Below are 24684 nucleotides of genomic sequence, written 5' to 3'. Positions count from 1 at the left end.
AAAAAAAAACACATACGGCATTGGCTAATATCTTGTATCAGCGAGGATTTTTGTTTGTTTTCAAAGGGCAAGTTCACAGATGAAGCAGACAAAAGTGTTCTGCCCACCAGACAGGAGAAGTGACATTCTCTTCCAGCCAGGCGTGTTACAAGGACAACAAAAAAAAAAAAAAGGTCTTGAGCAGCTTTCCGGAAAGGTCCGAAAGTCTGCCATTTTGTTTTGTAGTGGTCATTTTAGGGTTCGTTTTGAATTTCTTTTTTTAAGCACCCAGAAATTTGGGAAAACCCAACCCCTGAATGCAGCTTCACTTCATGACATGAAATTTGGTTCGCATGTCTATCACGTGTAGTCTTAAAAAAAAAGAAGAAAAAAAAGGGTCAAAAAGCCCTGTGTGAAAAGATCACAGTGGCCATTTTAGGGTCATTTATTCAGGAATTTAAAAAAAAAAAAGCATCCCCTGGAGCCAGTATCACTTCGTGACATGAAATTTGTTCTGCATATCTGTCAAGACTCAGAGAAGACCCACCAAAACAAAAAATCTCCAAAAGAATTACTGTCTGAAAAGATCAAATAAGTCTGACATTTGAAGTAGTACTTTTCAAGGATCCTCGTCCTAAATATTTGTTCTTATTCCTCCCAAATTTGAACCTTTTATATTAGACTGAAGGGTCATGTTAAATTCTCCAGTTCCAACCATCCACTTTTCATCAGCGTGTTGATGGCGTATGCTGGAAAAAGTCGACAAAAAAAAAATAACAACACTAATAACTCTAATGATGCGTGTCAGGATGAATGGCGCGGTCGTCCAGGGTTACGAGGAGGACGTGGGGAACAAAACAACAGTTTACGTCCACACGGCTCACTCCATCACCATGTCTTTGTATCTGTTCAAGAAATATGGCTACAAATCGGCCCCCCACGACGAGGTAAGCTGACCTTTAACTCCTTTTATTGATTATATCGGAGTCGGTCACTCATGCAGCACATTTTTCGTGCAGGGCATCAAATATGTGATGATTCCAGAGGGCATGAGGGACTTCCAGTGGCTCCAAGGACTCCTCAGAGGACAGAGAGTGGAGTTTGGCCCGTACAAAAGTAAACGGTGATGAATATCCTGGCCTGAATGTGTTGTGTCTATTGGAGCCTAAAGATTTATTATTATTGTAATTATTGAGTCAGAAAAGTGTAGTCTGCGTTATGTACTCCAGTTGGATTAAAAAATGAATTTCCAAGTCCTGGTTTTCAATGAGTGTGCTATAAAGTGTTAAGTTATGGGCGAATTTTTAAGAGCAATATGAAAGTTACATTTTATTTTAGATTGTCACTTTACAATTGTATGATTTTTTTAATCTTTCACATTCAGGCCTCGGACGTATTACAAGGGGAAGTACAGCGAGAGTCGTTTTTACGTCCTGCACCAGGACTTTCTGCGATATGTGCGCAACAGGTCGACCTTCACTGATTAATTATGTTTCATTAATATACTGTTCCTACTGCAAGCATATATTTGTCACTTTGCAGGTTCCTGAGATCTCCTAACCTGAATAAAACTTACTGGGCAATAGTCCGACCAACCAACGGTGCTTTTACGGTCTTCTTGGCTCTTCACACATGTGATATAGTCAGTTGCTCTTGTTTTCGTTTTTGACCCAATAATTAAATGTCTCAATCATATTTTCCTCATCCAATTCTTTTTTTTTCTAACCAGGTGGACGCGTACGGCTTCATGACGAGAGACTACGCTAAGTACTCCAACTACTATTACGAGAAGCATGACAAGAACCGGGTGATTTTCTACGCAAATCACGACTACATTCTGGAAATGAAAACCTGGGAGAAGCTGCACAACAGCAAAATCATGCGTCTGTATCAAAGGAGTGAAAAGGAACCCCCTCAAAAGGAACCCCGTCAAAAAACATAACTTGGAAGAATGTCCGAATGGGTAAACGTATTCTTAGTTGTATCAATAGGCTATAGCGTACAGCTATCGCATTACTTTGAAAGACATTTGAAGGGCTCTGAAAAGCTTGTAGGTCCAAACAGGGTTTATTCTATAACAACAATAATAACAACAACATAATAAGTGGGAATATTTAGGACAGATTCATTTGCGTATGACTCATTTGTCATGGGGGTTTTCTAACATTCACAATATATATTAATCACACACAAGTCTCACCTAACATTTGCTGTTTTTAAACGATTGAATGGAGCGTGAGGGTATTGCGGGGAGGAGCTAACAGCTATGATGACGCCACCAACCCGAAAATCCTTTGACATCCCAGCATGCTTTGCGACACAAGAACTGTTTTTAAAAGGATTTATACTCGTTTATTAATACTTTTTTTCCACATATTTGACATATTTTTCTTATTCAAAAGTTATTATCTTTGTTTCGATGTTTTGCGTGAGTTTAGAATTTTTTTGTTGTTGTTACACCGCTAGTTTAAGTCGTACCGCTTACGATGACTTCCCTGTTGCTTCAGATGAATAGGCAGTACACTCTTGTTTCTCTTCAGATCGCATAAATCTTTCGCCTTTTACTAAAGATTTCCGTGGGGAGGAACATCAAGAGTTTTATCCAATTTTTTGATGCCCTGCTTACGTGGGGCTTTCTATATTGGTGAAATTAAATCAAAAGCCTTACCCGTTAAACCGCGATGAGGTCGGTGATCCCACGTATCGTCCGTTAAGTTATTCGTCACATTGAGCTATAGGGTAGAACATTTAGTGCAACTATTGTAAGTGGTCACTCTATTATAAATATCATCCACGAGGCATTTCTTGCATGGATTGAATAATATTTACACAAAGTGTAAGAAAGTTTCAAAACGGCACGAATTATTTCTAAGAATTCACTATTGTTCACATACTTCGTTTGGCCACACGTTTATAAATATTTTTAATGACCTAATTCATTAAGCCATTATAATTACAGTAATTATAGATTGGATTAACTAGACGAACTCGACCAAAACAAAGATGCTCACCTTACACAGAAAAAGACTTTCGTCGCCTCCTGCAGGCTGTATTTAGTACGACTCACGAAACGTCAAAGCTTGATTCGTTAAATCATGTACAGTACAGTACAATAACTCAAAATATGGAGTAGCGACATACAAATGTAAAGCACATTTGACAATAAAGTTGTATCCAATCCAAAGAAAGCCGTTCATAAAGCAGTGTACGATACCGAAAGATTTAGTATTGATTCGATACCAAGTAAATTCCGGGACTGTTTCGGTGATGGTTTTTAATGATTAACAGTGATGCAGCATGAAATAATTCTGAATTAATTTTCATGACCGTAAAAATACACTTTATACATTTGTACAGAACTACATTTCATATTCTGTCGCCCTACTATTTTAGTTTCACTTAACATTGAGGAAGTAAATTAGACTTTTTTTTTAAGACAAGCGTCTGTACTTCTATTTAAGAACAGAGTATAAGTACTTTTTGCTGTAAGTCCTCGGCACTGGCCGGGAATTGTTGATCTAAGGTGGTCATGAAAGAAAAAAGTTTTCCAGAAGGTTTCATGCAGGATTACAGAGGTGCTTTTTAAGGCAGACCACCCTGACTGAACCTTCACAGATGTATAAACATAGCAAAACAAAGGCATTCAGTGGCAGACAATACACAATATGGGGCCTCCGATAAGGGACCTTGAAACACAATTAGGCAACTTATAGTTTCCTTCTGTATAGACACACGCACAAACGTGAACACGTCTGTTGCGTGGTGCGTCACGTGGTGACCTCAAGGTCCATCCGGACGTAGGTGGAAGCTGGGGAGGAAGGAAAAAAGGAAGGTGGGGGTAGATGCATCGATCTGGAAAGAACCGCAGTTGCACAACTGCTTGCCTTCAAAATGAAGAGAAATCACACTTGAAATCTGTAAATCTCATGAAACCTCCAATCAGGGAGCACCAAAAGGATTTAGTGTGTTTTGAGTCAGTGTGAGGATAACCATAGAACATCTGGTAATGCTAACTGCTAGGCTGTGTAGCATCATGGCTAATGACTAGCACACAAATCACCGGAGAAGCACATTAAAAATATATTATTACTATCATTATTTGTTTATTATTATTAGTATTATTATCTATTTTGTTATTTTAAGTAACTTGGGACTATCTTGACAGCTGAAGGTCCGAACTCTATATTGTGTTTAATTTTGAAATTCCGGAAGTAGCCGGTTCGCCTACGTTGACGCTAACCGAAGGAGGCATCCAGTTCGCCCGCATTCCTCCTCTGTCGACAGCCTGGCTGGGGCAGAGTGAGGCACAAGAAGAAAGGAGGCCATTAAAGAAGAAGAAGAAGACGCCAAATGCTATATTTTTGTCTTCCCACTAGCACCAAAGCAAGCTGGATTTTTATAAAGCCGGAGTAGGCGACTCTTCCACCGGACTCTCTGACCAAATATGGGCCGTGACTAAATAACAAGCACGTCAGGACTGTCGACTTTTGGACCCGAGGAGAAGAGCGTGACTAAAGAGCTACAAAAAACGACCGTTTTCTGTTCCGTTTCGTCGTTAATACCGCGTAAAAAGGCGAAAAGCTTAGGTGGAACGACCTCCAACCTTTTTCACCGTGGATATCCAGTGTGTGTGTTTTTAATATCAAGATGGCTGATGACAGCAGCTAGCCCGTATAACAAGGACGGCGGAGCGACGTCCCCTTTTAATAGCCTCATATTTTTATATTCTAACCTTGGAATAGTTACAAATATATATTTAATTAAATTATGTATATGTTGTTCTCAAGCAAGGGCCGCGTTTGTGACGAAAGTGCGGTTTAAAATGTGTACCTGTACTACAAAATGGTGAGGTGAGTCGTTTCGCATTATTCCCCCCCACGATTTTCGTCGAGATAAGTCGATTAAATATGTTGTTGATCGACGGTGGAGGCGAGAGCAGGCGTATAAGCAGAACGCCGAAGTAAGATTTAAGGAATAAATAACTGAATAATAAGTGTATTTTTTGTGTGGCGGAGAGGAGCTTATTCGATCGATGGGTGTCGAAGCAAGCAACATTCCTGCAGATCCTTAAAGCTAAATAAAAGCTCTTTTGTTCAGTAGCTTCGATTGGAGCCCTTAAAAAGCGACAACTATGCAGTAAAACCGCATCCAAAGCGACGGTCCGGCTATGAATTTATGATTTCTCCATCTAATAAGATTAGTAGGCCCTTTTGTTATCGAGTGGAAAGTGCCAGAGAGAGAGAGCCGCGGCCTTGTCTGTATGTGTGCGAGTCTGTGGATTATTATTCATCTCATGGAAATGGCGTTTCATGTCAAAACGAAACTGAGGCGTTATTATTCTGAATCTTTTGCGGGGCCGCTGTGCGCTTAGCTAGACCTGCTGTGCTGCTCCGCTCGGGATTTTTGGGCAAAAAAAGTGACTGTTAAAGGTTCAGAGTCAGGTTAAAAAAAAAGAGAGAAGTAGAGTGTTAATCAGGGTGTGGAAGCAGGTTAATGAATCAAGCGCCAGGCAAAGCTGCGAGTGCACGTGCAGGAGGTGCTGTACTCATTTGCATATTGGGCTGATCCTGGTTGAGTTATCTGTGCCTTGTTTGGATTCCAAGGTTTTACCTACAGGCTGCTTCTTCCTGCAGGCCACACACAAACACGCCCTGTGTTTGTGTGTGTGTGAGTGCGCACGTCCACGTGTGTGTCACAGTTTACAGTAATCTTGTAACGTCAGCCTCACTGTGTATGTGTGTGTTCTCATTTGGTCAGTTTTCCGGAACTTGCCGCAGCAATAACTAACAAGTCAGGGTGTCGGCGCAGTGGTAAGCGCACACTTTAAGGACAGCGTCCGTTTTTTTTTTTCTGGGAAGGGTGGTGTTGGGCGGGACGCTTGTGAGAACACACAGACCGAAATCCGGAGGGGGTTTTGTATGCCTGCCCCCGCCGCCATGGCATCCGACATGGCCGAGACATGGAAGAACTGCTTTGAGGAGGAGCTCATCTGTCCCATCTGTCTGCACGTCTTCTCTGAGCCCATCCAGCTGCCCTGCAAGCACAATTTCTGTCGGGCGTGCATCAGCGAGGCCTGGGCCAAGGACTCCACGCTGGCTCGCTGCCCTGAGTGCAACCATGCATACAGCCAGAAGCCCAGCCTTGAGAAAAACCACAAGCTTTCCAACATCGTGGAGAAGTACAACGCTCTCAGCGTGGAGAAGGCATCGGTGCCGCCGCCCCAGTGCATCCTGTGCCGACGCGGCCCTCCGCTGCCCGCCGTCAAAGTGTGCCTGCGCTGCAACGCGCCCTGCTGCCAGTCACACGTGCAGACACACCTGCAGCAGCCATGCTCGGCGCTCGGGCACCTGTTGGTGGAGGCCGAGGCGGTCAAGGCGTGGACGTGCCCGCAGCACGACGAGTACCGGCTGTACCACTGCGAGGCCGAGCAGACGGCCGTGTGCCAGTACTGTTGCTTCGCCCGCTGCCACCCCAGCCACGGGCACGCTGTCGCTGACGTGGAGCTGCGCCGCAATGACATCCGAGTAAGGCATTCACACGCTCATCACAGGTCCTGGCGAGGTTTAGATTGACATGGTAACACATAGAGTAGAAGAGAATACACTGTTGGCAATACCATGTTGCGTTTTTAGTGCTGTTTTTTAAAACAACCTATTGACGCTACAAGATAGTGCTAATGTGCCGTCCAAAGGGAATGTAGTTTGTTGGTGTTCAGCAAGTACAAGGGAAGCGATACATCTTAACTGCGAGGCAAGCTTTGTATGTCGGGGAGGAGCTAAGTTTAGCCTGGGTTGTTAGCGGCAGAGGTTACGAAGGAGTGCATGCACTTTGGTTGCTCTTTGTTTTGCAGGGTAATTTTGTGAAATGATGCACTACATTGATCCATTCGAAGATTATAAATTAAAATTCGTGCTTGATAGATTATTTTGATCAGAAACATGAAGCTATGGCACAAAGTCAAGCTAACGCCGAAATTGGATTACACGGGTGTAGTTTTTCCCCCACCAGTGCGTTCGTGGGTTAGTTGTTGTCTTCTATTGACTTGCATGTACGTTAGCCATGGAAGCGGATGTCTGACATTTTGAGGGAATTCTGTCTAGTTTATCTGTGATCAATAAGTGCGTTCGTGGCTGCATCGCACACACACACGGGCACAAAAGCGATCGCTTTACATTTTGTGCAGTCGCCAAGCAACAACAACCTTATTTAAACTGGGGCCTTGAAAGGGTCCCATTTTATTTACTCAAAGGCCGGAATATGCATCCAGCTTGCTGCAGTTGTCCTTCTCATCTGTTGGAATGCCACACAATGCAGCGGCGGAGGGTGCGGGGCTGCGGGTGGAGGGGACAATGAGGGTCCCTCGTTGCGAAGGAAGGAGCGGTGGGCTTATCTCCCCGGCGCAGGTGCATCCTCGTTCGGGTATCACCAGCGAGGGATTAGAGTGATTCGTCACTTGATTGTGTGGCTTTTTTTATTTTTAAATGACATCTCGGTTTCCTGCTGTTTCGAACCCTCACTTTACACACATGCTTCTTTTTCAAAGGCTTGTGTTGCGGGGGTGGGATTAGTCATAGGGGGGAAACGTGAAGGGTCGACTGACTCATGACACCGGCTTTCGGCTTCGACCCTGTCACGTTGCCTTGTCTTTCCTGTCGCTGTGAGTCAGCAGGAGGGGTGACGGGGTTATAGTCGGGGGCGTGGTTGCCCATATGAACTCTAAAGCCATGCCCCCGGAAAAAAAAGGGAAAAAAAACAACCTTTGCCATCTTTGTCGAAAAAAAAAAAGGGAAAAAAACAACCTTTGCCATCTTTTTCTCTACATTATTAATGGTCTGGATGGTCGCTAATTAGAACCCCCTGAATTATTTAGGCCTGCATATTTACACTGCATTAGCGTTTTGCATTCATGTCCATAAATATGAGCCTCTATTTAACATAGATTTACATATTCACCAAATCCACCATGGCTCTTATTTTGCCAGCCAGGCCTTTAAGATGAATAACCGTTGATTCGAGCTGCATCGGCCATCTTTAATGTGATTTCACCTCCTCGCTACGCCCCCCCCCTCCCCCTGCACTTCCATTAGCCCCCCCGCTCTTCCAAATCATCTCCCTGCACCAACAGGGGCAGCCAGACCTCCCCCGTGGCCCCCCGGTCCTGATGGAAAAGACTCTGTGCTGAAATGACAGCTAAAGAGGGGCCCTCTAACCCCCCACCCCCTTGACCCCTACTGCCCGATCACACCCGCCCATCCCCTGCTCTATGTATCCATAGTTGCAACCTCCTTCTGCTAAGCGTCTTCTCTTCCGACCTCACAGGTTTTTTTTTCTGCTTGCAGCCCGACTCAATCAATCAGCACAACCAGGTCACAGTCCTGCATGTAACACGGCAACTGTGTGAGTGAATGAGAGCGAAAGAGAGAGTGCTATCTAGGACAGTGGAACCAATGATAAAATCCGCTGTTTGCTTAGCGGCTAACGTTAAAAGGGGTGCCTTGTTAGCCACGTTGGACTCTCGCGACGCTGATCCCCCATGTACTGAAATGGCTTGTTGTGAGCATGCTAGCGTTTCGCGCGCTGAGCTAGCGAAATAAGGAAAAAAGATGGGCTCGGTGAACACACAGCCAGGTCTGTGCGCTGACATTAGCATTTAGCTGCGAGCGCTAATGTGACTGCAAAAGGGGGGTGGGGTTGTTCACTTGAATCTGGATCAAGTCGACGCCAACCGCGGTAGCTTTTTCGTTTCTGTTTAGCCAGCACGTGTCTGTTGGAATATTGGAATTCAGTACATAAATGTCATGAATTCATTCAAAGAGAATGTGAAAATAAATAGACCCGCTGTTCATTATCTGTTCATCGAACGTAGACATGTCATTCGACCTTTCTTGCCCGTTATTCATGATAGCCTCCACCTTTCCCAACAGAAATAAAACCCAAACTGGTGAAAATCCACATACAGCTCACATCGGGGTCACGTTCATGCGCAAGGCAACCGCTTCCCCTCAGCAGTTGTTCATGATAATCACCACCTTGCACAACGAAAATAAACACGACTTGAAATGAAAAGCATTCCATCATTGGAGCCTCGCATTCTTTCTATCGTCATGAAAACACGGCCGTGCTTTTAGCCGGCCGCGAGAGCGGCGGAGAGCTTTTTTCCTGCCTGCTTATGTTGGTTCATTTATCAACTCAAACCCCCAACACACACACACACACACACATACACTTATGCAAGCACAAAACAGCTGCTGGTTGCCATGACAGCATGGTCCTCCCCTCCTGTGGGGATTGTGCGCCTCGGATGGGGACTAACTAACTAAGGAGGGAGGCGGGGGGGAAATGTTGCCGTCTTTTAAAGACCTTCTTCCCCCTGTTTTCTCTTTTCTGTCACCTTGCAGCAAAGCCTACTCAGGCAGCAGGAGCGCGTGGAGGACCGCGTGCAGGAGATCGAGGAGCAGCTATGCAAGCTGGATTCGGACAAGTGCGTGGTGGAGGTGCGTTGGCACATGGAGACAATGCACTTTCCCAATAGCGCTTTTTAAAAAAAAAAAATCTGCAACGCTAAAAATCCTAAACGTTACTTTGACACAAAGGAAACTTTTATTTTAATAAACACGACATGCTTGGATGCAAAAAAAAAAATGCTTGGAGGTAGAATTTTGAAGAAGCGCTTTGCACACTTGATCCTCCATTTTGTGTTGACGCCGGTCTCCCTTCCTCCTCCTCCACAAGGACCGCGTGCTGGAACTGAAGGAGGACGTGCGCCTGCAGTACCAGCGCATGCACCAACTCCTGGAGGAGGACCTGGGCCGCACGCTCGAAGCGCTGGAGCGGGCGCAGGCGCGCTTCTGCCAAGAGAACGCCGCCCAGGTTCTGGCGCTGGGCGAGCAGAGGCACGAGGCGCACAAGCTGCTGAGCGCCATCAACACGGCGTTCGGCAAGGCGGAGGAGCTGGGCTTCATGAAGAACACCAAGCCCGTCAAGATCCTCGCCGACAGGTACGCGGGTTGTCATTCTCATTTGCCACGCCGTCTCATCGCTTGTCCCCGGAGTCTCATCTGGCATGTTCCTTAGGTCTCAGGCGTGCGTGGGAAGCACTCTGCCCCCCTACAAGGTGGGCAATCTGAACGCCAAGCTCTTCCTCTCTGAGATTTCCAAGCGGGAGAAGAGCTTGAAGAGAACGCTGGAAGGTATAAAGTCTGATTCTAGTTTTGGTCGCTCGCCTCCTCCAAGGAAATGATCAAAATGTCCTTTCTCAAGAGTTTTGTGTTAACGTGTTCTCGTGTCTCCCCACAGCTCCTCTCACCCCTCCCTCCACCTTCCTGCAGTCCGTCCCCGCCTTCCCCAGCGGCCAGAGCTCGGCCTCGGGAGCGGAGAAACGGAAACATTCCGCCGCCTTCCCGGAAGGAAACTCGGGCAAAAACAGCGCAGCAAGTTTCAAAGACGCCTCCTCTTCCTCCTCCTCATCTTCTTCCTCGAGCAAGCAGCCCTACCTGGGCTCCTCCTCGACCTCCGGAGAAGGTCAGTCGGCTAATCAGCCTTGCGGCCCGCCGCACATTGCGGACGGCGCTAACCACCATTCAGGCGCCGTCTTCGGCTCCTCGCACTTCCCCTCCGGCGGCGGCGGAGGCGGCGGCACCGGTGGTTCCTCGCACTCCTCCCAGCAGAGCGTGCTGCCCCAGTACGGCGGGCGCAAGATCCTGGTGTGCACCATGGATAACTGCTACTGCTCCGGCGTCCCGTCCGTGTCGGGCCACCGCGCCCACCCACCTTACCCGCGCTCGGGCTCCTTTCCCTGGGTCAGCGCGCAGGACTACCCCCCGCCGCCCGGCCTTGCCTCCGGCGGACCGTCCATGCAGGGCCTGTCGATGGGCAACTGGATCGATGCCTCACAGTCGCACAGACACGCCGACTTCTACGGGCTGTACGGTCAGCCCTCCACAAAGCACTACGTCACCAGTTAACACACACACACACACACACACACACACACACACACACACACACAGACAGTGTAAAATGTGTAATCCCCTGCTATTTGTGAGTAATTGATTCCCTCCTAATTGCCGATATTAATAGTTTCAACTATAAATTACTACCAAACGGATATTACAACAGTTATCAAACAATCTCAGTCATGTCAAATATAAAAACAAAAAATTAGGCCTCCTTTTACATGAAGTATTTTAAAATACTTCATGGAAAAGTGAAAACTGTAATTCAAACGAATTCTTTCCGCGACTAACACCAATGCATCATCTTGTTCAGCAAGAGCTAAAAAAAATAAAAATTGTGAATATGTAAATTCCTTAATTGTGAACTGCAAATGTGCAGGGGATTACTGCTTTAAAGCCGTTATAGCCTACACACATTTAAACTACACACATTTAAACTACACACACAGCCACACACACACACACACACACCTCTAGAATACAATGTATACACATTCGGGGGCAGGGTCAATCGCTTTTTATTTTGACGTTCTTTTCGGTCAGTGTTGTAAAATGTACATTTAACTAAAAGAAAACAACCTTTAAAAAGTATAGAAACATCCGAGCAGTCATTTTAAGAGACTCTGAGGGAGGTGGATGAACGCAAGTTGTATTTTTATTTATGGAGTGAGAGATGGAAACAAACTTTTCAAGGGTGCCCCCCCCCCCACACCTCTGCACCCCCACAAAAAAAAAAAAAGAACGTGTCCCCAATTTAGCGTCCACAGAGGTCCGTTGCCTTACGTCGTGACAAAATACTTTTTTTTCCCTCCCCCCATGGCACTTGTTACTGCTTCACAGGCTCTTCCACCGCACACCCACAATGCACTTGGAGGACACTTTACCCCACCCACCCGATATTGACGGAAATTTGAGACCTCAGAGTGGCAGGACAGACCAAACGAATCAGGCGTTGACTAGAAGAGGATCCGTGACGCTTTTTCATGTACTTCCTTCAGGGCGACGATGTCACTTCCTTTCAATAAGCACACACACTCACACACACACACACGTGCGCGTTAGCTCTTGGCTTCCTCTTTGCAGCTGTAAGCACGCAAAGGAAGACATTTTTTTAAGCACTCAGAAGAGACAATGTATGCAGTTTTAAAGAAAAAAAAAAACAAAAAGAGTGTACGATGATCTACTTTTTCTAAAAGAACGAGAATGGACCGGTCATCCTTCTTACAATAGAAGCCATTAAGGACACTCGACTAAGAGAACGGACAGTCCAACTTGAAAGTATCTTTTTTTGTAAATATTTTGTGAAATGGAAAAATGACACGACGTGATTTGGAGAATTCCAAATAAAGAAAGGAATTTAAAACTTGACCGTCTTCCGTTCTGTTTGTCAGCATTATGACATCACTCATTTCCGACCTCACCCCACTCCCACCTACGTGCCCCTCCCTCCCGGAATCCTTGACAGTACCGCTTTATTCATTTTTTTTTTTTTTTTTTTTTTTAATGGTTCGTCTGCCTTCCTACAGTATTTATACACACACACACAGTATAAAACACTCCCCTCCCTTAACATTCTCCCACACAAGTACACACAGCTGTCGTGCAGCTGTCCGACGCAACGGAAAGAAGATATGGTCGCCCACGTATAAGTAATACATTAGAGGAGGCAGTTAGTCAAATTGGGGGTGAAGGCGGGTATTGTGTTGGATCATTAGTTGACAGAAAAACGAGATAACCGCAAAGAATGGGATGAAATATTTGGTGAGCAAATGTGTTCTCAAGTGCCAAAATGGTTAAAATGTGGATGTAAATAATTTAATGGCACAATCTACTTTTGTCATCGGAGCTAATTTAGAAAATTAAAATATTAAACGTGGATGAAAATTGCTAGATGAGTCAAAATGGATCTCTTGTGTTTGAGGACGAGCCCTTGAGGCCGCCGATAATCTTTTTGCAACAGCAGGATTCGTCTTTGCTTTCATGGTATATGACCCGGATTGCGCACCACGAGAAATTCTCCGATGATCCATTTGAGTCTTTTTGTCCAGTTGAGTTCATCCGAGCTGTCTCCCACACACACACACACACACACGCACGCCGGAGAGACCTCTCCGCCGCCACCGACAGCTGCCCAGCACACCTGCTCCACTTGAAGCCGCTTCCATTCACGCAAGTAAAACAAACACACCTTTTTTTTCCATCTCCCCTTATTTCCTTCTTCTTTTATTCACATACAGTACTTTCACTTCTGCACAGATCACATTCGGGAATATCAAAAGCAATCTAACCCGAAAAAGTGTCGCAGAAGTGCTACGGGGACTACAAAAAAAGCAGAGTCATGTGCATAAAACATACCAACGCTGTGGAGAAGGGTGGGGGGGGGCAATGGGGGCGAGGTCCCACGCTATTTACAGTGGATTTAAAAACTCCTAATCCTGCACGCTTCTTTTTATACATAACATGTACAGTATCATTCTTTAGTGGGTTTGGGGTACACTCTACTTCACTCCTGCCTGCCATAAATAAAACACAAAAATAGAAGACCGCACGTCAAACAGAGCCATGAAAGTGTGTGTGTGGAACGATTAATCATGACACACTTTGAGCCTATAATCAGGCGGGAGTTCCTTTTGAAAGACAGCAGTTCGACGGGAACGCTCGTGGTCAAAGTGGAACGATGGGGAAGGAATGCAGCAGTTATGTCAAAACCTCCATTTTGGATTAGTAGTGTGCGTGCGTGTACATTCACAAGTGTACCCCGGAGTGTTTTAAGGCTCAGGAGGTGTCGTCGCACGTCCCTCCCCTCCTGAGGAGAAGATGACTGAAAAGCCAAGCTACTTCTTCTTGGAGTTGACGCTCTTGCACACCCAGTTCATGCCATCCTGCAGATGAGATTTACAAAACGGAAAAGAACAGAATTTTTAAAAAAAGAAGAAATAACAGTATGATTCAAAGCTTGGTGTGATTGGTGCAGAAAACAAACAAAAAAAAAAATGATGCCAGACCTGGATGCCCTCGCCGGTGAGGGCGGAGCATGACTGGATTTGCCAGATGCGGTCGCGGATGGTGTGAAGGTTGAGTCCTTCAGCGATCTCGGATGCCGGCGCTGCCGTCAGGAGGTCCTGCTTGTTGGCAAAGATCAGCACGGGCACGCCGCTCAGCTTCTCCTCGTCCAGCAGCTCGGCCAGCTCCTGAAAAGATGACGCAAAAAAAAAAACCCAAGAACATGTTAGTCAGTTGGCATTACAAGGATTCTCAAAATGGCTGCCAAATTGATACTGTACCGGAAACCAAACATGTTAAAACATGTAGCATGTTGCTCAACAGCGAATAACGTCACACAAGTCGCTAATAACATTTGACAGGGTGCCATACCTGCCCCGTCTCCTCAAATCTCTTCCTGTCAGCGCTGTCAATGACGTAAATCTGAAAACCAGGAAACAACGAGTTACCACCGTGACGGAGCAGCTCCACGACCTGTCGATTACGTTACAAACTTACGAGCACGTCAGTGTTTTCAAAGTAGTTCCTCCAGTAGGGCCTGATCTTCCTCTGGCCGCCGATGTCCCACACGTTGAGCTTAAAGCCTTGCGACTGTACGCTTTTGATGTTGAAGCCCTGAAGAAGGAGAGCATTTGTGACTCTTAGTCATTATTGTTTTATGGGGGGTTTGCAGAGATATCTCGTGCTCGTCAAGCGTTGAGAAATCGGATCATTTCCCCGCCACGGTGGTTACGGGTGAGTGCTGACCTGTGTGGGAGTGATGTGGCTGATGTCCTCGGAGGCCAGCTGCTTGAGCAGGGTGGTCTTTCCGCCGTTGTCCAGCCCCAGCAGCAGTATCCTCACCTCCTGGTCCGGTGTGCTCTTCAGTTTGCGCAGGATTGACAGCAATCCCTGCGCACACGCACAAATGACATAAAATAACATGTCATAGCACGGTGGTGATCGCTGCCATTGTTCTACATCTTCCAAACATCAGACCATCCCTTTTTTATAGATAGTCTTCTTCATGAGTGCACAATCTCAGCATTGACGCTTGTGGACAATTTAGAGCCTGTAATTAACCTTTTCTTCGTCTGCAACATCTAAAGAACACCATGTTTTTTTTTTTTTTTTTGCAGTTTCTGTACTGAGTGGACTTAATCAGACTTAATTTGTATGCAAGAAATACCAAAGAAACTGTAGTTTTTCATTTTTCATGGTGCACACAGGAAGGCCGGAGCCGAGATTCGAACCCCAAACCTCAGAATTGTGGGGCAGATGTGCAAAACACTACCGCACACTGCTGCCGTCTTCCAAACGTGTATTCAGTATACAATCTAATCGATCTTGGTCCAAATAAGATCTGGAATAGTGTCCTGATGTGTTTTCGCCGGGCCCGGATAACGACAGCACGGGAGATGCTAAACGGGGCTAATTTGCGAAGCTAATCTCTTGGCAACCGAAGCAAACGCAACAAGAGGCTTTCACGTTTGGATTGCCGCGGCGAACAACGTTAACAACTTTGCACTCCCCCCTGTGTCCAAACGAGTACATTTCTACCCGTTTACAGACAGTTAACGGTCATTTCGTGCAAATTACGGGCACTCACCATCTTGTTGTCTTGTGTCGTGGAGACGCCGCGGCGGAGGGTTACCAAGGACTATGACGTCACTCACACAGGCACGCGCGCCAGTGGGTGACTAAATAAGCCGGAAAAGTGCTTAGAAAGCACTTTAATAATATTATCTCCACGCTTAAATGCACTAAGAGGCCCTACCTAAAAATGGTGAGCAATGAAATAAACGACTGCACGTCAGAATTCAATCAGTTGTTCTCACTCTATTCCACAGGTGGCGACAGTGAGTCTAAATCTGTTTGCACCAACAACGATTTGTATTTTACTGGCATTTACTCTCATAAATTAATTCGTTTTATTTCTACGACGACTTGGGCGTGAATAGTGTAGCTGGACCGAGAAGAGTCAGTGAGCTAGAGTAAACTCGAGCACCGATTGATCTTCACTTTGCGGGCTTTAGGACCCACCCCACTCGCTGGTGGCTGCTATTCCACGCCACGCCACGGATGGCGTAAATGAGCCGAATTTTCCTGACAACCGCCAAGTAAGCGCACGCACGCACCCACAATGTCCTGTCTAAATTTATCTTATCTTGCAAAAAAACACACAGTAGCGTTTATAACAAGACATAGGGGTACGGCTGATTTGTATAAGGTTCATTTCGATTGTTCGAAAGGTCATTGCCGGTCTCGTAAACGACAAAAACAACTATTTAAACCGGACTCGAATACTAACTCGTTCCACATTGACTCGCTTCCGGGTTCTCCACCAATCACAAGCCTCACTCGCACTCGAGACTCGTCGCTTCATTTAGCCGTAGAATTTAGATACATATTGAATTATGAATGTAATTGTCTCTAGCGCACAATCGAGTGGTTCAGAATGCATTTATTCCGATACATTTTCCTAATGTTTTGTGACTCAATCTTTTGTAATATGACTACATATTTACTTAGTATTTAGGTCGTATACTGTATTTTTTTACGGGCTTTGGGACCCGGCGGGTTATAGTGTCGTTGGGGAGCTGCCCCGCCTCGCTATTGGCGGAGAGCTTGCCACGTGCAACATTTTCTTGACCGAACCTGTCAGCTTTTTGCTCACAACCGGCGGATCACAGAGGTGAGTTTTGCATCTTTACGTGCATTCATGAGCACAAAAACGTGTTTTTTATGCGTGGTTTCCTTCGTCGCCGCGGGACGAGCGCCAGTAACATGACCACACAAGTTGCATCAGTCTATCGGGCATAGGTTTTCTCTCCTCTTTCTAACATAACTTCCCAACCCAACTTTCTCCTAACTCCCAAATGCAATTTAATCACATCGTCGGTGATGTTTTAATGCAATTAAATTCATTTTAAACATCTAGACCCTCTCGGCACAGCGTGGACTACATGCAGATACGCTGCAGCTTGTAGATCCAGTTTGTCAAGCACCAGTTGCACAGAGGTGCTTTTTTTTAATTGCTATAAGTGTACGATAATGTATTAGTCGGTATTGAAATGCTGTCTGAAGTTGCTGCAGTCGTTTAGCGTCGTGATGGTTGCGTTTGTTTACTAACCCAGCAGGCATGTGAGGAGCTAAACATCTGGAAACTTGAACGTTACAAAAAAGAAAAACTTCATTTTTTAAAAACCACGTCTTCTTTTTCTAATGACCTACTTCCATGGATGTTAATGTCCTTCAGGGGCCTATCAGTTGCTGGTAAAGCTCAGAAAGTGTTACGAAAAATGTTGACTTTTGACTTTTGCAAGCCCACATTTTAAAGTAAACAGACCCAGAGCCATCTAGATCAAGCCAGGCTGGCGTTGAGCAAAGTCTCTTAAAAGCAACAATTTACCAACATCTGTGAATAACTAACTCCTCCTGTGAATAATTACGAGGTTTTGTTTCGTTTGGACTCTACCTTCTCGCGGTTCTGGTCGGTTATTGGAACGCTGCTGCAGCGAGACAACCCAAGGAACTATTCACTCGATACCTGTCAATTATTTCTAGCGGGGGACTTGTTTCGGGATTTGGGTTAACTACTGGTGCCAAAGGGCGCATTTCATCTCGGCGTCCCCTATTGGCAGAAATGTAATTGCGCTCCCTTGCTCAGGTCTTCATCCGAACCTTTTCGGAGGACAAACGTCAGCCCTCCCCTGCGACTCGGGAATCCTCCGCCATGGCACTGAGCCCCACGTTCGACATCGACGCCCCGCGATGGGACCAGACCACCTTCATGGGGCGCCTCAAGCACTTCTTCAACATCACCGACTGGCGGACGGCGCTTCTGCCCGACTCGCGCCTGGATGAGGCCAAAGCTTTGGTGGAGAGCTGCAGGTAAGGAGACCTTGGCGAAATACAGCGTGCCCCCCCACAAATCAAATGTTTGTATTTCTACATGACATGACGACACATTCGATTGCATGTTCTTTGCTCCAGGGCGCGTTCGGTCCCACCGGGCACCACTGAGGAGCAACTCCATTACGCCAAGAAGCTGTACGACTCGGCCTTCCACCCTGACTCGGGTGACCGAATGAACATCATCGGCCGCATGTCCTTCCAGGTCCCCGGTGGCATGGCCATCACCGGCTGCATGCTGCAGTTCTACAGGTGCAGTTGTGCAAACGTTATCGCGGACGTGTTCGCCTGCAGCGTTCTGTTGATTTTTATTGTGCAAGGCGGGGAGGTTTATCTTGACTGACGGGAGAAAAAAAGCATTGCGTTAATCAGATGACGTGGCACTTTGCTTACACCCAATTGACCGAGTTCATTTCACTAGATCATTTCTGGCCTGCGTCTTTCCAGGACTGTGCCCGCGGTGGTCTTCTGGCAGTGGGTCAATCAGTCCTTCAACGCGCTGGTCAACTACACCAACCGCAACGCCGCCTCGCCCATCACCCCCAAGTAAGACCCTCAAAGCCTTTTTCGGGTCCGCCCTTCAAATGACATCACCTTTTGCGCGCCTCAGGCAGATCGGCGTCGCCTACGCGACCGCCACCAGCACGGCTTTAGCCACGGCGGTGGGACTCAACCTCTACACGAAGGTACGGTTGCCACGGATGCCGAGTTACGTCAAGTGCTCTTGAATATGAAGTCTCTCTCCCCATCACACTCTCTGGCCCCCCCCGCCCTCCCACAGAGAGCACCTCCACTGGTGGCGCGATGGGTCCCTTTCGCGGCCGTGGCGGCGGCCAACTGTGTCAACATCCCCATGATGAGGCAACAGTGAGTCCCTCAGACACAAGATTAATCGTCCAATGAGTTACAAATTGAGATACGAATTTATATGCTTCTATTTTCTTCAGTTTGAAAATGTGTCTAAAATGTGTCCTCAGGGAAATCTTGAACGGCATCGCCGTCACCGATGAAAACGGCAACAAGCTGGGCCACTCGCAGGTGAGCTATTTGTACGAATAGTGAAAGCAAATACATTCGCTTCACATCTCATTCTTTTTTTTTTCCCCTGTCCAGAAAGCGGCGGTGAAAGGCATCACGCAAGTGGTCATCTCCAGGATCACCATGGCCGCGCCGGGAATGAGTACGTATATGAAAAAAAACAACCCAGTCTTACAAACAGCTCTTTATTTTGTCGTCTGCCTACCCCTTCATTTGCGCTCTCCTCCACAGTCATCCTCCCCATCATCATGCAACGGCTAGAAAAATACAAATTCATGCAGGTTCGTTCCCCCCACCCCCTCAATTCTTGACTGAGCGTGGACCCCACAATGACTTCTTTTCGTCTCTTTTGCAGAGAATCACATACCTCCACGGGCCCATTCAAGTGATGATGGTGGGCGTCTTGTAAGTAGAACATCTGGCCGGAGGAAAAGGGGGGAAGGAGTTTTTGTGATACAAGTCTCACAGTGGGGTCGACTCACTTTTGTTGCGCTTGTCTCTGAACAGTTTGACCTTCATGGTGCCGGCAGCCTGCTCCCTGTTCCCTCAAAGATGGTAACTCAAGTCTGATTTATTATTATTTTTTTGGATATAAGGTACTTTTCAGTTCTTAACCCTTTCAGGGACAGCTTATCATGCTATCAGGCTACAGGGCGCATGAAAGGATTAATATTCCCCAAGTAGTTGATGTTTGTCCGTGAAGAATAGTGCCTGCATTTTTGTGAGTGCCCAATTAAAAAAAATCCACTTATGTGCTCTGATTTAGTGGAAAACAAATTATGTTGGAGAATAAATATTGATTGTCATAATGAGGGTGAATGATGGCTTAAGCAACTCAAATAGTAGTAAAATAAATTTTATGAGCTGCAATACAAAAAAAAAAAGCACTTTTGATTTTATCGTGATGTATTTTATTTAAATATACTGGAATTAGTTTTCACGCATTTATCTTGTAAAATTAATTTTGTGCTCATTACAAAGAATTCAGTACTTGGCAGCAGCCAACAGAGGGCACAAGTAAAAAATTAGTAGGTTCAACAATTTTCAAATATTTGCATTTAATTTATACACATGTATATTTTTCTTCAAATATATGTTTGGATATTTTATCAACTTTTTAAATGCGATTATTATTACATTTGGTCAGTTAATTAAAATAATTATGTGGGCTGAACTTGGTGGCTGCCTCGACCTTGAATACAATTTAATAAAACATGCTCTCAATTAAAACAAGTACCGGTAATTAAAGTCCAATTCGTTTGCGGCCTTAACAGGCTGCAAAATAATGCAATAATTTTTTTTTTTACTTGAAATACTGTATTTTCCCTTTTTCAAATGTTACTTTATTTATGTTGTTACTTTTTTTAAAATACCATTTTAATTAAATTTTATCATTGCTGCCTCAACCATCTGCAAAAAAAACCCCAAAACATTCTTGTTGATCGTTTGCCGACCTCTGACCACGTCCTTCGTCTTCGTCTTTGTGTCGCAGCTCCATTGCCGTGTCAAAGCTGGAGCCCGAACTCCGCGACGCCATCACGTCCAAGTACGGCGACGGCGTGCAGCGCGTCTACTTCAACAAAGGCCTCTGAGAACTCCGCCCGCGGGACTCACTGCACACTCACACTACTCCTTTCCTCAATGGTTACTCACATGTTTAAAGAGGTGCTTCTTTTCTGGAACTTACGCCGTGTACGTGGGGATGTCTCGACGAATGCTTTTTAAATCTGCTGTGCTGATTTCCGTTTCGCTGTCATTACAAACCAAATAATTTCTTCTCAGGAATTTTCTTTTTCTGGCTTTGCCAGGTGAGAACTGAACAAAAAAAAAAAGTCATGGCTCTTCTTTTTTTGTCTTAACGTTTACCGGTACTTGCCTTGGACAACGTCTCGACAACAAGGCTCCCTGGGTGTTCCCAAAACACAAATGGACTTCTATACAGGGTTCAAGATGGCCAAACGACACCGCTGCTTTCAGAAATATCGGAGTGCTAGCTAAATGGAGGACATAACTGACTGGATTCAATTGAAGCTGTTTCAAAGAAATGATACCACAATCCTCAGTTTGCGTTGGATTAAAGCACCTTCGATATTTGATATTCATTGCCGTGCTGGTGCACGCGTGTGTTTTTATTTGGTAAAGAGTGCGGTGGAACACTTTTGCTACCACATTATTACAGTTGTTTAGTATTATTTCCCCCAACTCCCGCTGAGGAGATTGGAACCTTTTCGGTTCTTCCCACTTGCCGTACTCATGAGGGGGCGTGGCCAGCGAGCAGTTTCTATAAAAGACTCGAGCACCAGACGAAAACAAGGGTCTTTGAACGACACTTCGGAGCGCGCTTGCCCTCGAATGAGACACAAAATCCGACTTCATCTTCGCGGCTTACGTCAAACGCTCTTCTTGTTGACGTCGTGACTCGCTCCTTGATAAAAAAACAAAGAAAAAAAAATCTGTGCTACTTATACGAGGAAAAAAAAAACGAGAGTCGCTTCTCGTTGGCATCTGCACTGCCAACACTGCAAAAAAAAAGGAGAAAACTCGCGTCGCCGTTTCTGCGTCAACAATGCCGCTGAGCCTGAACGGGGTCCTGTGCACGCTGGCGTTCCTGCTCGTGTGGCGGGCGGAGGAGCTCGCCCAGGCGTGCAGCTGCGCCCCGGTACACCCGCAACAGGCATTCTGCAACGCCGACGTGGGTGAGTGCGCCGCCCACACATGCCCCGACACGCTTGTGTTGTTATTGTTGTTGTTGTTGTTGTCGTCTGCTTCACACGCCGCGCCACTCGCATCCAAATCATTCATCTGTTTAGCGTTGTTGTGGTGGTGTGCTGCTCAAGGCCACGACTCGCTTTGCATACTGATTTCTGTGTTCGTACAGCAGCACCCTTCCGCAACACCCGCTTCCAGACCACCACAGACCCCCCCTACACTGCAAAAACTGGGCTCAACCAAGCAAGAAAAAAAAAAGTTACATTTCAGCAAGATTTCTTGCAAACGTAGTTTGCCTCAAAACCCCCAACATTTTTTTATCCCGTATTTATTTATACTGCCTAACCATCTCACCAAGTCATGACCGACTAATTTACGAATGATTCATGTTCAAAAATAACCTTTCAAATTGTGTTTGTTGTACATGTAAACATCACTTTTAGAGCATCATATTAAATTAAGAAACTGGGGACGAACATGACAAACTGGGATGTGGAAAAAAAAAACATCAAACTAAACATCATGAAAAAATTGCTTATTTTGACCCAAAATATCACAAAATATTATCCCAAAATTTAGACATAATTTCATACTCCTTTTACAATGTTGAATTTAAAATTAGAATTACAGAGGATTTAATTTGTTAAAAAAAAAAAAAAACATGCAGAATAACTCTCCTTAAAATCTGTTAACAACCCAGGCTAAACATGGCTCCTCCCTCACATAGATGGGTTTAGAATAGACAGGATGTATCACTTCCCCATACTTTGTTGACACCAATTACTACTTTTTTCTGAGACGAGGCTTTGGTGCCATCTTGTTGCAATTACGGGAGCTACAGAACAATCCCCCCAAAAAATTCTGCGAGTGTTTTCACTGAATATCTGAAGCGGGGCAGGGTTGGGGTGCATTGTACCTTTCATGGATCCTAACTTGGCAATTGTAAATTTAAGCTCTGATGCAGCTTAACCTTCAGCCTTTTGGTGTTTTAAATTGTGAAAAATGTAACGACGGTGAAATGTACAAGTTCCTCTTTGTGGACTGGAAGGAGGATGTCGTTGCATCATGTTAGCCCGCATGACGGAGGTTTGAAGGTTCTGCTCTACTGCGTTGCCATCTATGCAATACATGTTTACGCAGTGCATCCTGAATTTTCTTTTTACCAGTTTGTCTCATAACAATACCCAATTTTAAAAAGAAGTTTTGTCGACCCTTGCTTAATGCTTTGGTGGATTTGGCGGCCAAAGTCTTTTTAAATCGAATGCCACAAGCTTAGCACGCCAATCTTTGGCCACTTTTGCCCATTCCGCTTTGCGTTATACTTCTCAAGCTCCCATCAGGGATGGATGGGTAGCGTCTGTGTCTTGCTGGCCTGTACATTACATACAAAGTGCTGATTCGGTTGTGACATCAACTAACATCCATAAATGTGTTTGCTTGTCCCAAAGTGACCTCGGCCCCGAGTTTGCCAAGGAAACGTCATAAATGAGCGGGCTGTTCTTTGTGAATATGAATGAATGAATAATATGATGGGTTCAGTTCCCGTATGCCTTGTGATTGGCTGGTGACCATTCCAGGGTGTGGTCCCCCTTTCCCCTGAAGTCGGCTAGGACAAGGGATCATCTTCCCGCGAGCCCGGAACTGGAAAAGACATAAAAAGAAAATGGATGGATGGATAAGTTGTCCGTATTTTCAAATTTGAGTCTCAAAAGGTGAAAACGTCAAACTGACTGGGATCGAAATAGTCAGCATTAAAGCATTCATTATTGCTGTCGGATGCCTTTTTTTTTTCTTTTTTTTTTCTCATATCACGGGGCCAAGTGGGGCAGTGACCCACATCTGTCTGTCTGTGGCTGATTTAATATCGGATTATTTTCAAGGTCCTCTTCCCATGTTTTGGATCACAAATAGAAGCAACAAATTAAACTGCAATTAAAAATACTCGCTTGATTTATTCCCCCCTCGTTTTTGTTGTCTCTGCGCAAGTCCAACGCACAATCTGGGAGCGAAACGGCGCCTTTTACGAGGCCTTCGGGATGCCGACGCGGCTTGGCTGGGGCAACGTGGCACCGCGGAGGGAAAGGAGAGAAGCAGTGTGGAAAGGGTCGGTCTCACATAAGGGCGGGTGGGGGTGCGTTTGAGAAGAAATCGAATCTCAACCACACTGCAAACTTTCCTCTCGACCCAGTCTGTCTTTTGACTTAATTTCCACTCCTTTTTTTTTTTTTTTTTTTTTTTTTTTTTTTTTGTGAGGAGGGGTGGGTCAAGTTTTGGAATTAGAGGAATGCTTCACAATACGGGCGCGTGCTATAAAACGCCCACCCAAAAAAAAAAAAAAAAAAATCAGCTAAGCTGGAAGCACACGCATGAAGCAGATCGCTGCAGCTGGGGTGACATCTGGATGACATCCAGGGTTTGTTTTCAAGCGAGGGAGAAGAAGCAATGCCAGTGAGGGGGGAAAAAAATGGGTGGGAGAAGTTGCACTTCCCTTTCGTTGTTGTTTGTGATCGTTTTTGTCTATTTACTGACTCGGTGGCCCATTTCGTCAGACGAGTGGGAACGTATTAGTGGTTTCACTCAAACTGCCTTTGATGAGGAAGAGACGTGACATGAAAGTGCAGCAGGGATTTCAAAAGCCCTTTGAAATGGAATAACTTTTTTTTTTTTTTTCCACAAAAATCCAACTTCCCCTTTTGCAGAAAACGACAATGATGTCATTCAACCTTTGCATTAGCTTCCACAGAAAGAATAAAAATGTGAAAAACAAATCTTTGATTCCTTGCCTTGAGAAACAGGATGTCTGTGTTCCGTGAGCCATTTTTTTTTTAAAGGTCTTTCGTCAGTCAATAAACCATTAGAGGAAGTTTCAAATGTGGTTTGGGCTTTGCACATAACACAGCAGCACGGTCATAGAAAGGCTTTTTGTTTTGAGGCCGCACGTCTCCGCGTGCTTCCTGCAAACAACGCGATAAAAGCGATGCGGTCGGACGCCGGGTGTTTGTGGAGTTGAAATGGCTTCCGTACTGTAAATAACTGCCATGTATGATCAGCAGTTTTCATGCTTGTCGATGCTGCAAAGCCGCGGCGGTCGTGCGGCGTCATGACC

General features: G+C 45.5%; 5 protein-coding genes and 1 long non-coding RNA gene across 11 annotated transcripts in view; 4 read left to right on the top strand and 2 right to left on the bottom strand.

Moving 5' to 3' along the window:
* LOC109516279 (alpha-N-acetylgalactosaminide alpha-2,6-sialyltransferase 1-like) overlaps window positions 1-2614 on the top strand; it is a 22860-nt gene extending 20246 nt beyond the window's left edge. For both annotated transcript variants that reach the window (XM_019870716.1, XM_019870707.1), the window contains 5 exons: window positions 788-926; window positions 999-1102; window positions 1364-1447; window positions 1522-1621; window positions 1709-2614. In XM_019870716.1, coding sequence (XP_019726275.1) covers window positions 788-926; window positions 999-1102; window positions 1364-1447; window positions 1522-1621; window positions 1709-1921 — 640 coding nt within the window. In that variant the 3' untranslated portion in view covers window positions 1922-2614. The remainder of the gene's footprint in view (window positions 1-787; window positions 927-998; window positions 1103-1363; window positions 1448-1521; window positions 1622-1708) is intronic.
* Window positions 2615-4192: 1578 nt separating this feature from the next.
* On the top strand, window positions 4193-10982 carry trim8b (tripartite motif containing 8b). Its single transcript, XM_019870479.1, has 5 exons — window positions 4193-6503; window positions 9378-9473; window positions 9712-9977; window positions 10054-10169; window positions 10276-10982. Exons 1-5 carry the CDS (start codon window positions 5898-5900, stop codon window positions 10941-10943), a joined length of 1752 nt encoding a protein of 583 aa, XP_019726038.1. The 5' UTR covers window positions 4193-5897; the 3' UTR covers window positions 10944-10982.
* A 220-nt stretch (window positions 10983-11202) lies between these two features.
* Window positions 11203-11496, bottom strand: LOC109516625 (uncharacterized). The gene is made up of 2 exons (XR_002168371.1): window positions 11388-11496; window positions 11203-11356 (listed from the first exon to the last, which is right to left on the bottom strand). It is a non-coding gene; the product is annotated as an uncharacterized LOC109516625 (long non-coding RNA).
* Window positions 11497-13155: 1659 nt separating this feature from the next.
* Window positions 13156-17263, bottom strand: arl3b (ADP ribosylation factor like GTPase 3b). Of its 2 annotated transcripts, none has more exons than XM_019871168.1 (6): window positions 17050-17263; window positions 14685-14828; window positions 14436-14552; window positions 14310-14360; window positions 13940-14125; window positions 13156-13816 (listed from the first exon to the last, which is right to left on the bottom strand). In XM_019871168.1, the coding sequence occupies exons 1-6, from the start codon at window positions 17074-17076 to the stop codon at window positions 13769-13771; spliced, it is 573 nt and encodes a 190-aa protein (XP_019726727.1). In that variant the 5' UTR covers window positions 17077-17263; the 3' UTR covers window positions 13156-13768. The 2 variants fall into 2 exon arrangements, with proteins under 2 accessions (XP_019726727.1, XP_019726737.1); XM_019871178.1 differs by lacking the exon at window positions 17050-17263 and adding an exon at window positions 15526-15763.
* sfxn2 (sideroflexin 2) lies at window positions 16454-20971 on the top strand. 4 transcript variants are annotated; one of them, XM_019870929.1, is made up of 12 exons: window positions 16454-16611; window positions 17611-17810; window positions 17913-18083; window positions 18279-18377; window positions 18442-18517; window positions 18613-18698; window positions 18809-18869; window positions 18945-19011; window positions 19101-19150; window positions 19225-19274; window positions 19377-19424; window positions 20362-20461. In XM_019870929.1, exons 2-12 carry the CDS (start codon window positions 17653-17655, stop codon window positions 20459-20461), a joined length of 966 nt encoding a protein of 321 aa, XP_019726488.1. In that variant the 5' UTR covers window positions 16454-16611; window positions 17611-17652. The 4 variants fall into 4 exon arrangements, with proteins under 4 accessions (XP_019726488.1, XP_019726463.1, XP_019726479.1 ...); XM_019870904.1 differs by having other exon boundaries at window positions 16456-16611; window positions 17587-17810; XM_019870920.1 differs by lacking the exon at window positions 16454-16611 and adding an exon at window positions 17401-17462 and having other exon boundaries at window positions 17587-17810.
* Window positions 20972-21168: 197 nt separating this feature from the next.
* timp2a (TIMP metallopeptidase inhibitor 2a) overlaps window positions 21169-24684 on the top strand; it is a 9525-nt gene continuing 6009 nt past the window's right edge. The window contains exon 1 of the mRNA XM_019871079.1: window positions 21169-21565. Within this exon, the coding sequence (XP_019726638.1) occupies window positions 21436-21565 (130 nt within the window). The 5' untranslated portion in view covers window positions 21169-21435. The remainder of the gene's footprint in view (window positions 21566-24684) is intronic.

Source organism: Hippocampus comes, unplaced genomic scaffold, assembly GCF_001891065.2.
Source record: "Hippocampus comes isolate QL1 unplaced genomic scaffold, H_comes_QL1_v1.1 scaffold620, whole genome shotgun sequence".
NCBI classification, from domain to species: Eukaryota; Metazoa; Chordata; class Actinopteri; order Syngnathiformes; family Syngnathidae; genus Hippocampus; species Hippocampus comes.
The sequence above is the reverse complement of the archived record's forward strand: the minus strand, read 5'-3'. Positions and strand labels throughout refer to the sequence as shown.

Bases quoted from the DNA above. Each gene is read 5' to 3' on its own strand.
- trim8b (XM_019870479.1), top strand. From the start codon at position 5,898: ATGCCTGCCCCCGCCGCCATGGCATCCGACATGGCCGAGACATGGAAG. The intron at 9,474-9,711 runs GTGCGTTGGCAC...CTCCTCCACAAG, and splicing joins CGGACAAGTGCGTGGTGGAG to GACCGCGTGCTGGAACTGAA. The intron at 10,170-10,275 runs GTATAAAGTCTG...GTCTCCCCACAG, and splicing joins CTTGAAGAGAACGCTGGAAG to CTCCTCTCACCCCTCCCTCC.
- arl3b (XM_019871168.1), bottom strand. From the start codon at position 17,076: ATGTTTAGCTCCTCACATGCCTGCTGG. The intron at 14,829-17,049 runs GTTAGTAAACAA...GCGTGTGCGCAG, and splicing joins GCTCCTCACATGCCTGCTGG to GGATTGCTGTCAATCCTGCG. The intron at 13,817-13,939 runs GTCTGGCATCAT...TCTCATCTGCAG, and splicing joins TCACCGGCGAGGGCATCCAG to GATGGCATGAACTGGGTGTG.
- sfxn2 (XM_019870911.1), top strand. From the start codon at position 17,653: ATGGCACTGAGCCCCACGTTCGACATCGACGCCCCGCGATGGGACCAG. The intron at 18,518-18,612 runs GTACGGTTGCCA...GCCCTCCCACAG, and splicing joins GACTCAACCTCTACACGAAG to AGAGCACCTCCACTGGTGGC. The intron at 19,012-19,100 runs GTACGTATATGA...TCTCCTCCACAG, and splicing joins CATGGCCGCGCCGGGAATGA to TCATCCTCCCCATCATCATG.